General features: G+C 31.6%; 1 protein-coding gene across 1 annotated transcript in view; it reads right to left on the bottom strand.

The window, feature by feature from the left end:
- Nucleotides 1–13,822, bottom strand: part of LOC129956854 (adhesion G protein-coupled receptor L3-like) — a 68,173-nt gene that overhangs the window by 35,724 nt on the left and 18,627 nt on the right. The window contains exon 2 of the mRNA XM_056068810.1: nucleotides 172–373. Coding sequence (XP_055924785.1) covers nucleotides 172–373 — 202 coding nt within the window. The remainder of the gene's footprint in view (nucleotides 1–171; nucleotides 374–13,822) is intronic.

Below are 13,822 nucleotides of genomic sequence, written 5' to 3'. Positions count from 1 at the left end.
TATATCCCAGTTCCTTGACGCTGCCATAGCTGCAGTCATTCTGACGAAATTGCAAGTGTCCGCTTTTCATTTGGGGAACCCTCATACAACAATTGGTCTCTTTACTCACCTGCAAAACGAAAGTGTGCTTATGATCGATAAGAAATAGACACGTTTAAAGAAGGTACTCACACTTGCGGTTCCGAACAGTTTTTCCCGGATAGCCACAATTCGAGTTCGGCACTGCCGAAAGCAGCCAGCCTGAACGCCTCCGTGATGTCGTCCATCTCCTTCTTGGACTTGTAGCACAGCAGCTGCTTGTTGTCCGATTCGCAAGTGGCCACGGCGGACTTCCAGTCCATCTTCCAGTAAATGAAACTGCAGTCGTTGTAATCTACAGAAGGCAGGTTTAATCAACATCACATATCAATCATGAAAACACTGTTTTTACAGACACTTTGACAATCTGCAGAAGATATACTTAATCAATATCACTTATCAATCATGGAAAAACTGTTTTTACAGACACTTGGACAATCTGCAGAAGGCAGGCTTAATCAACATCACATATCAATCAGAACTGCTTTCTCCAGAAACTTTGGCAATGAAACAAAATATAAATGGAATAAAAGCACTTCCTGAATTTTTAAAATTTGAATCGTCTGTCTTTTTTATAAATTTTCGTGAAGTACACCCTGTGTAATAGCGATTAACAAATAATAATAATTAGTTAATTGATGGAACTTCAAAATGTTATTAAAATTGTTCTGAAGATACTTCGCCATGTCACCAAAGAGGACATTCAATAAGGGAAAAGGAGATATAAAAGAACTCAAGAAATAGGCATCAAACAAAAAGTTCAATCAAGCGCAAATAGAGAAAATATCTTTACGTTAAACAGCAATAAAATAATCCCTTGGTACCGGGCAATGTTTCAAAAAATGTGACCTCAAATTTAAAAGTTCAACAAATAAGTGTGCTTATCGCAAAAATTTCGAAATTCATGCAATTGAAAGTGTTTCCAATCTTTAGATTGCATTAATAAGAAAGCATAATTTTAACATATGTTTCGCAAGTTCATTTCCTTAACTGTTATTACCGTTTGATTATTTGCATTATAGTTTTTAAATTGATTGATTATATAAATTAATTTGTTGCTTGCTTGAACGTAGTAACGCGATTCTTTAGATATCAAAAAATAAACAAACATTTAAGAGTATAGAAACGTTGCTGTTGTTCCAGCAAAAATATTTTCACTTTAATAAGTGCTTAGTAAGTAACGTGCAGATTAACGAGTGTCTAGTTGATAGATTATCTAGGTAATTCGCAGATTACATAGGTTATTTGAGAAATGAAGCAATTTTCCGCACTTTGAGGGATTACCTTAATTAATTTGCTGATTATCCAGCTTATCTAACCTAGGTAATTCACAGATTACCTAGAATATTTGAAAAATGAAGCAATTTTACGCACTTTAACGGATTACCTTAGTTTATTTGCTGATTATCTAGCTTATCTGCAGATTAACTGATTTCTGCACTTTAGCGGTAACAAATAGATGAATTAAAAAGAATAAAGTCAAAAAAAATATTTAAAATAACAATTTTACCGATTAAAAACAGTTTTTATAGTTTTTCAAAAATTCTAAGATAATTACTGACAATGCAACTTTGCTACAAACGCATTACACATAAAAAATTTTGAGTTGTATTTTACATTTCTGCTCCTTTTTTCGTAATTCCTTTTATTCGAATGTCAAAAAATGCGAAACTCCAGCATTAATTTATGAGCATCCTGTATTTAAAATATCAAAATATGCATTATGGATGATCCTATCAAAATCCTTATTTGATGATTAACTCGTCACACGATAACAACAATCATTACAGACCTTTTACTGGGAAATTAGATGTAACAGTGGCAATGATTACGCCTTATCTGCGTTAGCTGTCACTTTTTGACAGTCGTATTTCAAATGGAGAATCCGCGTGCTTAAAAAAGAATAGCGTCGCATATCCAACTATCTGTCTGCATAGTTCTGGAATTGTAGTAGCTCCTGGACTTTGAAATGAAAGTTGGAGGATTCATTCAGATAAGATACAAGATGGGAAATTCCGGATAGGTGATATAACGAATGAGTGCCTCTTCAAATGTTGGCTTACGTGATGAAATGTGATGTTATGACTATGGAATTATCTAAAATTGTGACTTTCACATTTCATAAAAAAAGCGTGTGTTCGGCATGTTGTAAAGGACACTCTGATAATGATTTTTAAAAAAATTCCTTATCTATAAAAGCCTTATTTTTACTTATTGTTGCTTATTCGTATATGAAATATACAAAAAAGAAAATATATAAATAAAGAAAATAGATCTTGAGATTTTGAATTATCTCCACTTTTAAGATCTTATTCGTCAGAAAAACCAATTTTTAGTCTCACGCCTATCTATATCTGTGTCTATATATGTGAAATGTGTAATGGAACGAAGAAAACTAATGAAATTCAACATGTGATCTTCATTTCAAAATTTCTATATATTTACACTTCAAATATTTACTATTCCTATTTAAAAGATTAAAAAAACTTCTCTAAACAGAACATTATCTGTATACAACAAGGTGGTCAGAATTAAAACACCCTCTACTCTGAGCTCTCTTTACAGCGAACTACTCAGTGTGAAGGCTCCAAAATAGTTGAATATACTATTCAAGACATGGGGGAAAAGATTACGCAAAAAAGAAATATAGGAACACCGACAGATGGCGCTGCACAACAGCAAATGTGCAGAAAAGACACAAAATACACATTTGTAATACATTTTATTGAAATGTATCAAAAATTCAACCCCGAGGACATTACCGATGCAAGGGAAGCTTTTCAATACGTTCCCTTCTTCAAGATGTAAATTCTGCATTCTATGGACAGTTTGTTCAATTGCGAATCGTAGTTAGTCGATCGATTGAGATGCTTCTTACGTGCAGAATGGATTTCAAATTAGATTGAGGTTAGCAGACAGCCTCGGTAAACAAGAATATCCAACGGAAGTAGAATCCCCTAAACTTTCCCTTGCACTCCCTAACAATAGACTCTGTCAGCGGGCTTGTAAAGTGCCATAAATCACAACACAACAATAACAACAACAATAGACTAATTCTCCTCGCTTTAAATTCAGGACCTTAAGAGAAAGTTTAGAAATACGCAAGCGCTTAGACTTTTATTTTTAGAGTCCCATATATAAGTGTTCTGTACTTAACAATATAATAAAGAATATCAATTATTCAATTTGGATTTTTTTTTATTTAACGATTAAAACCAAAATTTGATGAAGAACTAAAATTTTAGTAACAAATTTAATCAGCAACTTTCATTTATCAAAGTCGTTGCGCTTTAAAATGATCGTATTTTCATACAAGTGATAGTACAGATCATCAGAAAGTCAACCCTTTGATTCAAAGTGTCATACAAATTTAGAGTTGAGATGCTGAAACTTTCCAGTTTTCAGTTATTTAAAATATCGCGTTTTTTAACTATTGCGCTTACATTTATTAATTATTTGCGAAAGTACAGAACGGTATCATCATATTTGGCACAAAATTTGGCTCAATCTGTGAATTAAATTTTATACAACAAAGTGTTTACTTTTTTGTATTTATTGCATTCGCCCTTCTTTGATGGAAATCTATAAATTTGGTTTTAAAAGCAGATACCAAATTTCACCCGTCTAATTAAAAGTATTTTTGATTTTTTCAAGTTCAAGGTCAAACAGACATAATTTCAAAAATCTATTTTCTGGATTCAAGTAGGTCTGAAAGGTCGAACTATCAAGTTCAAATTTTTTGACGAATACAATACCTTTTCTTTGTGGAGTTTAATGGCACAAAATGCATTTGTGCTTTTGTGCCAATCATATAATATAATCTGAACACGTGGCACACATAAAAATTTTGATTTCTCAGAATCATAAAAAAGCAAACGAAATATAAAAGATAAAAGATTTAAACAAGATGTGATAAAATCTAAATCTATACATAGTATAAAATGAAGTCTCCTGAAAGCGTCTGTATGTTTAAACCAGAAAAACTCGAGAAATATTTAACTGATATAGGAGATATTTGTACCATTTTATAGGGCATTTATTGGGAAAGGTTTTAGTATATTAAAGTCATATCAAAAAAGGAGTTTTATAATTGCGATTTTAATTATTTCAAGGGCAAACGTTTCACACTGCTGGAATTTTTCTCATAGACAACTTTATGTGGCCCACTATTACGAAGCAGGCTGAATTTTATTTTCATATCAAATTATACAGAGTTGATAAACAAGTGTGGAACAGTGGGTACAATGAGTTATTTGTATATTTTTGAATTTCAAAACAGCTTTTCTATTGTCTATTTTTAGTGTATTGTTTTGTCTATGAACATACCATATTTTTACCTTTTTAACAGTCTAAATATTTTGGAACAGCTTTGATAGACAGTCATTTTCGCCAAAAAAAATAATTTATCGCCAAATTTTAGCGAAATGGCAGAATGTAGCACGAACGGCAGCAAAAGCGCCACCGAAAAATTGCCAACCTCGCAAGGCGCTAAATGACTGTATATCACAGCTTAACCGATATTTCTGAATGTGTGCTATAAAAAATGGTTTTGTAGTTATTTTTGATTATTTGTAAATATATTTTTATGTTTTTTTGATATTGCGTGACATGCCCATATCATATCGGGTGGAGGTAGACTTAAGTTTAAAGCTAATTTTTCCTCTCGGGCGTTATGCCACGGGCAACGCTGTGTGGGTACTGCTAGTATTACATTTAATTGAATTTTTAAAATGTCTAGAATCTAGAATAGAAATAAATAATCATTTTTTTCAAAAATGCCTGAAAATTCCGATGGTTAAAATTATTTTGACAAATCTCAACAAATTGGTCAACAGTTCAAATTTTATTGTTCTACTGAATATCAGGTTTCTCCTCTTGTGTCGATGTTTGGTACATTTTCTTTCATATCGGCGATAATTATTTGTACGGCATGGTTGCTATTCTCTAATCTCATGGAAAAAACTTCCAATAGTTTTTTTCTGATCGTAGTGAATGCAATCATATGTTGCTGATATATATGGTGATTATTCCAACTTTGTAAGAATATTAAAAGAAGACAAAAGTAAGTATAATCTACATGTTTATTGTCGGGATTAGTTCCCAGATGGCAACGCATTCCAGTTGTCTTGAAAGCTATGCAGAAAAGATTTTTTGTTTGTTTGGAAGTCAAGGAAAGTAGACGTTCACGTGGAGTATGAGAAATAAGTAGCTCGCGAGGAAAAGCAGGGCAAATTTATTTTAACGATCACGCGGAAACCCAGCGACTTTCTTGTGAAATTAGTAGTTTATGAAGAAAATAATTTTTATTGCCTTGAAGAAATATTCGTAACCGTGAGAAGGAATTTCTTATTAGAAATTCCATAAAAATAAGGTGAAGAATTGGATGACTAGTTTTCTGATTTTTATTGCACAGAATCTTCTATTTTTTGCAAACAGGAGCACAGGGTATGTGCTCACAAACAGTGCAGGAATACTTCATTAGGGAAACGTCACCTGTATTCGACATTTATAAGAAATCAAAAATAGCAGTTGAAAATTTTGTCATTAAGAACTCCCTCCTCGAGGGATTGGCCCCACGCGTGCCAACATATGAGGTTTTAGATTATCCATAAGGAATAAGAAACAAACAGACCGGCGACAGATTCTATTGGAAAACTCCCAAGTTTCGAGATAGAGAACAATCAAATGAAAAGCAGAAAGCGAATGAGAGGGCAAACATGAAGTGAGATCCCTAGGAACTTGGGGACTGGGAGACTTTTACCCTTCAAATGAAAGTGAGCGCTTGAGAGGATATTTACAAAAATAACAGTAGCAAAGTAAAATAAACAAAGCAAATGCTGAAATATGAAAAATGAATTTATTTTTAATAGTAAACTTCAATTTTTGTTTGCAAGTTATTAAAATAATAATTTCCTGTTACTTGAAATAAAACAAATAATTTAAAATATATGTTTAAAATTATCAAAAGATATAATTTATCTGTCATTCTTATGTTCAATGTAAGTTTGTAGTTTTTTATAAGTCACCCATTATCATTAAAGATTTTTTTAAAAAATAAAATAGGAGGTAATTATTTATTGTCGGTTTCTGAAACATATTTAAAATAAAACAAATAGCAGAAAATCATCTGTGCAAATATCAAAGAATGGTTTAAAAAACGAATATTTACAATTGCAGACATAAAATAAAATGCCCATGAGTAGAGAATTTTCAATAAAGAAGCAGCAGCCTTTTGATGATTTTATTTTATTACTGTTATTTATGATAATTATTGTATTATAATGATATCCCTATTATTATTATGATATTTCCTAAATGAAATAATTATTTTCCTTTTTGTAATCGAAACATTGCAAAACAATTAAAAGCATTCAATTTAATGGAAATTTTAATTAATGTAGATAATAAGGAAAGAAATTCTTTTTTATACGGAAGAAAAAAAATTGTTCTTTATGCTACAATAAAATGTTATGTGTTAAAATGTTATAAATGTTATTATATTATATTATTATGTTAACGGTAAAAATCACTGAATACTATTGCAACAGTTAAGAATATAAATGTTTTATAATTTTTTCTCAATTCTTTTAATTTATTATCCTCACATTTCATAAATGTTTATGAATAAAGTTTTAAGAAAATTAAAACTGCTAACCCAAAGAGCGCCCCGTAATATTGTTTTAGATTTAATCCATCTATCTATATTTCAATTTTAAAATTAATTCTTAGTTATAGGATGTAAAAACATATATTTAATTCTAAAGCAATGTGTATCTATATAAAAGAAATAATTGAAATTATGAAAAGTACTGATGTAAAATATATATCATAATATTAAGTAAACCCTATGATATTGATATCACTATAAAGCTAATGTTTTGAATTTTAAAATGGAGCAAAATGCTTACTTGTGCAATAATAAGTTCCGAAATTAATGAGTGAAAACTTTAAGATTATGATTAATTTATTAATTAAAATTTTAAAATTAGTATTTAATACCTCAGAAGTGGCTGGATGCCAAAACTGGCGAGTCCAACTACCTGCCCATCAGAGTGTTTTGAAAGATTTTTTTTTTCTTTTAACATAACCCAATTTGCTAGTAGCATGTCAGTCTAAAAATGCTTTGTTAATATTATGATATTTATATATTCAATTAATGCACATGGAATAATATAATACACACGGAAATTCTTAGCTTTATTTCGCTTTCACAACTTCGATTTGACATGAGTAACTCGAAAATTTTTCGAATTATAAACACTGATGACAGTAAAGCTTAATTTACGTATCCTTTCTCAGAAAGATATGAGATTTTCTGACTTTATTGCAAATCAAATTTTACGCTTACATTTTTATGCCCATTATAGTGTGACAAAAGATATGATAAAATTATCTCTTTTTAAAGGAAGGCGGATTCGTCACATTTCCTATTCATCGTATGCAAGCATTTTAGTATTTTTGAAATTTAACAGCAGTCTATCTAATATATAAAAATGAAGGCTTGTTTGTTCATATTTTAAGCGCTGCTGCACCGTTCATCCGATTACGATAAAACTTTGCCAACATATTGCTGCACTTGCGCGAAGGTTATAGGCTTAATACAATTATCATGCTAATATATAAAAATGAAGGTTTATTTCTTCATATTTTATGCGCTGCCATACCGTTCATTCCATGGCGATAAGACTTTGCTAACATATTGCTTGTACTTGCGTGAAGGTTATAAGCACAGCACAATAATATTATATAATATTTTTCGAATCCTGTCGGCTAAATAATATGTAATATTACTTTTGCTGCAGCCGAAGGCATGTTTGAAGACATAGACGAGACTTTGTATTTTTAATTTCGTTTCATTCTATTCCGAGTGGCAGGCATGATTATATACAAGAAGGCGCAGAGCGCCACAAAAGCAGAAGTAAGAAAGAAGCAAAAAGGGACGAACAAATGATCACTAGTTTTATATAAGATAGGATTTCTGGCCACGCACCAATACACATGGTGACCTTTGACATCTTTTTAAGGGCACCAAAGATATCACTTTCATTTGATTTCAAAGGAATGAATTAAACCGAAAGTGGAATTGGATCACGAAATAAGAGAATATTTTAGAATGAAGTTACTATGGGCTAAATTAAGATAAAATCTAAGAAATTAATTAAATTGAAATTAGAATTAAAATATCATTACATATATGTATAGGAATAAATATTATTTATACTTATATTTTATATATCATTCAATTTCAATGAATGTATTCATTTTCGAAATGAAAATAAATATTTCTTTCTGTTGTTGCATATGGTACTTGTCATAGACAGTCCCGCTGGCGATGTCAACGATTTTAAGCCGAATTTTAGTGTCTCTTGTTTCGGAAGAGCCATCTAGGGTCAAGAGAACATCTTAGCTACTCATGCGTTACAGCTCTTTTCAAGGGGCGAACTTCATTCATACATTTCATCCACAAATCGTAATTTAGACCTGAATCAGGGAACGATCGCCTCTGATCCACTATCCTCAGTGGTATTGTATCGACTTGCAGGACTTTGATGCCACGACAGATTTATACGTGCACCAACCACCATGTACACGGAGTATCTTCTGCCGGCGGAGTTCGAACTCCCAACTCAAGAGATGCGAATCCAACGCCCTATCAACCAGGCTTTACTAGCCCATTATTCTTTCTATCATTCCTAATTAAACAAAATGGTTTTTCAAATTTTAAATGATATTTCCAAAATTATTTCTTTTATGGCAGCAACGTGTCGAATACCAGCTAGTATGTATATAAAACGTTAATGTACGTAGCATAGAAGTCGCTCTTATTACTTGTCGTGGAATGGCTGCAGTCAAAGTAAACAAACCATCATACGAATTTCATTGAGAGTTTTTTCAACATCACTGAACGAGTTCAACGCTTCACTTAGGTAATTAATGGAGGTTCAAAATATTACAAGAAAAGTTCTGGAGAGTGCTCGCAGTGTCACCACGAAGTCCATTCAGTCAGAAGGAAGAAAAAGAAATGAAAGAAATAAAAAAATAGGCTTCAAAGAGAAAGCTCAAATGAGCTAAAAATTAGGCTTAATCGTCGATAGATGGGTAATCGCTACGATTTAAGTATGGAAATCGATGTTAATACCTTTAAAATTAATTATCTTAGAAAAAATTCTTTGCATTATCACAAGACTCTAAGAAATAATCATTTTAATGATATTTATCTCATTTCCGCACTATTTCCCCCTTAATTTTAACAATATTTTTCAATGAAATTTAATACTCAATTGATTTGATACAATGATTTTAAATGTTAAGATGGAATTCAAACTCATTCGTAATATTATTAAATTTCTTGGTTTTGCTAAGTATTAACACTGCAATAAGATTTCACTTTTGTTTCGTCTTTTTAATTTTAAATAAACTGATTCAATGAATTCTTATTTTTTCAGTCGCATCAAGTGAATTTTTAAACTAAATTATATGCAATAATATCTATCTATTTAAACTTCGATAAAAATCATTTAACAGCCAAAAAAGCTAACAATCTGAGAAAACATTCTGATCACCAAAGGCGGCTAGTATTTCACGATTTTCGTAAAACAATAAAATTCTGTAATCTATAAAGCGCAGCTTTTTTATTTCTGGATTCTGGATATTCGATGCCTGGGTGTTTCTTGACACGTCATTTTCTGATCTTAACTTGAAATAAATAGACAACGAATTTTACTGTCGAAATAAGTTCTATCAGATCATTCGAATCTTCTTAATTGAATTTATTGCAGCATCATATGCTTTGTTTGCAATGAAATAAAGTTTCCATGAAATTATTCGAAACTTCTTAATTGAATTTATTACTGCATCATATGCTTTGTTTGCATTGATTTTAGTTTCCAAAATCTTCCATTTAATGTTTACGATAGGCTAAAAATTTCTCTATGCTTGAAGTTTTCAAGCAAGGGATCTAAATAATTATATAATAAACAGAAAAATAAGAAAAGAATTTCAATATGATAGTGTTCACATGGCTGGATACTATATATGATGATTCATGTAAAAACCGTTCAAAGAAATTGATTGGGAAGTAGGGGAATCATAGTTATTTCTTGGTCACGGTGGCCTGATGGTAAGGTCTCGGCTTCGGAACCGGAGAGTTTCAGGTTCGAGATCCAATTCCACCGAAAAGTCATCGTATAAGCGGGAATGGTGCACGCTAAATCCGTCGGGGTCAAACATCCATTTACAGGGGTGGTGTGGAAGTCTGGAGAGGCAATGCCAGTTGAGGTGTCGTCTTCATCATCTAAACGTGGTTCAAAATTACCAGGTCAGTCCCCAAAGTAGCACTAGAGTTGCTTTAAAACATGGCGTTAGCATAACTTAACTAAATTAAGCATAGTTATTTCTTGGCACCAAAGCGGAAGTTTTCAAAATTTGAATTGGAATTTTATTTAAAATTAATCAAAAATACCAATTAATTCTTAATTATAAAATTAACAAAAGACTTTTAAAATCCTCTCATAGGGAGCACCCATTTTTAAAAAAATAACTATAAATGAAATTTGAAATATCTAAATCTAACAATCTGCATTCAGTGTTTTTTGCACGATTTTAAAACATGAATGACGCATTTTGCAATTCTTATCTGCGTAAATATTATGTTAAAACCGGAGGAATGTTCAACCGTTTAAAGAAACTTTAAGAAATGCGCACGTTTTACGCTAGTCACGTGATGCGAAGAGGTATTCTAATCATGTGTCGCAGTTAAACTTTAAAAATTTCGAAGCCGGAGAAAGATTCTCATTTGTGACGCCATTTATTTCGTCACGAGAAATGACTGTCCCAAGAATATTTGTATATTTTAAGGATTCCCGGAAGTTTCAAAACGAAACGTGAGTTAAGTCACGCGACGATTTGCTAAGCAAGAATTAAAAAAAAATGACAAAAAATGAATAAAAATGCGCGGTTTTTATTTCATTCATAAGAATTTTTTCATTATAAGAATGCATAAATACCGAATCCTATTTCGTCATTGAAAACGTGACTACCAGAACGCTTCTTAAAATTCGTGACAAATATTATCTAACCTGAGGATAATTTGAACTGAAGCGTAATGAAAAATTTTACGAATGGAATAAACTCGCGTTTATGTTCTTAAGGGGCTTAAAATGCATTCTAAAAAATTCTATTTGCTATCTAATGCACATGTTGAGGTCCATAATATTGTTGTTTAGAATAACTGCTTATTTTTGCCTTCTATTTCCTTATTTTTTAGCGAAGAATTATCACAGCGAACGAGTTGTGTTTCTTTCTTTATTTAGTGAGGATTAATCACACCGAACGAGTTGTGTTTATTTTTTTCTTTATTTAGTGAGGAATTATTCAGCGAGGAATTATCACAGTGAACGAATTGTGTTAATTTCTTTCTTTATTAAGCGAGGATTAATCACAGCGAAAGAGTTGTATTTCTTTCTTTCCTTATTTAGCGAGGATTAATCACAGTGAACGAGTTGTATTTATTTTCTTCCTTATTTAGCGAGGATTAATCACAGTGAACGAGTTGTATTTCTTTCTTTCCTTATTTAGCAAGGATTAATCGCAGTGAACGAGCCTCTGACTGGTTTGCTGAGATTAATTCTCTCTAAACTTTTTAATTCAATATTTTATGTAACTCGATCTCTTAATAACTTCTTAAGCAAAATATTTTTAAGCTTCAAATTTTGATAGTCATATAACTCATACTATTATAGATTTCTAACAGCTTTCTGTACTTTGTACTATGTATCACTCTAGTTTTCTATCAACTCCGTTAGCATCTGTACTTTAAATTGAAGTGGAAGAGATTAAACGTCGATTAATAAAAAAAATTCTTTTTCTGAAACCAAACATATTTTTCAAAGGTATACGAGTACAGGAAACAGAATCGATCAGCTTGGAAATCTTAAATGCACTATAGAATATTTCTTAAAAGTTATACAATATCTCAAAGAATTATACAATAAAAATTTATCTGATTCATCATTAAATTCTTTTTCTAGTTTTACTTTCGAAACGATGTTTTGAAAATATGCGTATTTCTGAAAAAAAAAAAAAATCACGAAGTCTAAATTTCATAGAGTCCTTTATTCCTAAGAAATCTTGTTCAATAAAATATTCTTGGCATTCTCATTTTTAAATCCAAATTTCTATCTTCTGCGACCAAATTTGATCGAGTTATGAAGTTTTGAATATCACTACTTTGGGGCAATGACTAATTTCATATTTTTAGACTAATCATTCTTGTAAATCCCCGGGCGCTAATTGGCGAATCTTCTCTGAGACGGTCGACCGAGTGGTATCTTTTTTTATAAGATAGCAATATTTAAATTTTCAATTTCGGTCACAATTAACATTCAAAAATATTTTTAAACAGTTGCGTCTCTATTCTTAATATTTACAACTGTCTTTTGCATTAAAAGTTGTGAAGAAGTGAACTATGGAATTTGTTTGATCTTGATTCTTATGAGTTTCTGTCATGGGTTTATTTAAAATCCTTATGTGTTCCGTTAATGTGGGCAATTTAGCCGGGTTAAAGGACTGTACAACATTGCATATTAGACAGATCGATTTGGTTTAGTTTAGTTATAATAACGTCTCGTTTTAGAACAACACTACAGCTATTTTGAGTCTGTCAGATGACGTAGGCGACATCTGAGCTGGCACCTCCTCTCCTAGCTTTTACACGAAACCAACTGGAGGAGGTTTGATCACGATGGATTTAACGTGCACCCGACTCGCTTACACGACAGTTCTTTTGTGGAACAGAGTCTCGAACCTGAAGCCCTCCAGTTCGAAGCCAAGACCTTACAACCTGACCACCGCGGTCTATTAGACAGATCTATCGAGGCACAGTATATTTTGTAATCAATATGACCTTTTCCAGAATAACATAGGAAAATTATTTTGTAAAATTAATTATGAAATAAAAAAAAGCAAAATTTTAAAAATAACTCTGAATTGTGAAGTCAACAAGCGAATTGCGATTGTGTTAAAATTCAGTTAAATGCTTTAAATGATATTGCTAAAATTTTATTTTTGTATTTGAAGATGTATTAGACTTTGAACAATCACATAAAACTAGTGACAGCTTTTGCGCATGCGTAAAAGAGCGGATGATTTCTTATCTGAGAATAGACAGCATTTGGTAATTGATTTCTAAATATCCCTCCTTTTATTATGATTAACCTGCATTTTATTGTTGAGGAATATTAAAAATGACATCTGAAAAAGGTGACTTTTAGATAAAAAGTCTAACTAAAACCTTTAATAATCCCATTTCATGTAAATCTCCTCAATGTCTAAGACATCAGTCTCAGCGAGTCCTTCTCGCTGAAGAAATAAACCAACTGTTAAAGAACGAAAATTGCAGTTAATAATCTGTTGACCTAGATATGGAATTTGAACAAACTGAGCCATCACTTACACAGCACTAAATCATCGCTCTCTTTTCGTGTCTATGAGATCCACTTTAGTTCGCGTTTCTCTGTGAAGACGTTACTCACTTAAAAGCTGTTAGAAGTCTCTTTTAACTGTTAATTTATGTTCACGGAAGATGCCATAAAACTCATATGTAGCCATAAGTTTCTCTAGAGGATAAACACCATTGTACTTATTTAAGCCGCTGTATAAGCGTCTGAAGAAAATAACTTATTGAAACCAGCGGAGGAGGTGTCCTCAAAGCTTCCGCGCATATTATTTATTAAAAGTGAATTTA

The sequence above is a fragment of the Argiope bruennichi genome, chromosome 11, assembly GCF_947563725.1.
Source record: "Argiope bruennichi chromosome 11, qqArgBrue1.1, whole genome shotgun sequence".
NCBI lineage: Eukaryota > Metazoa > Arthropoda > Arachnida > Araneae > Araneidae > Argiope > Argiope bruennichi.
This window is presented reverse-complemented; position numbering and strand designations above follow the sequence as displayed.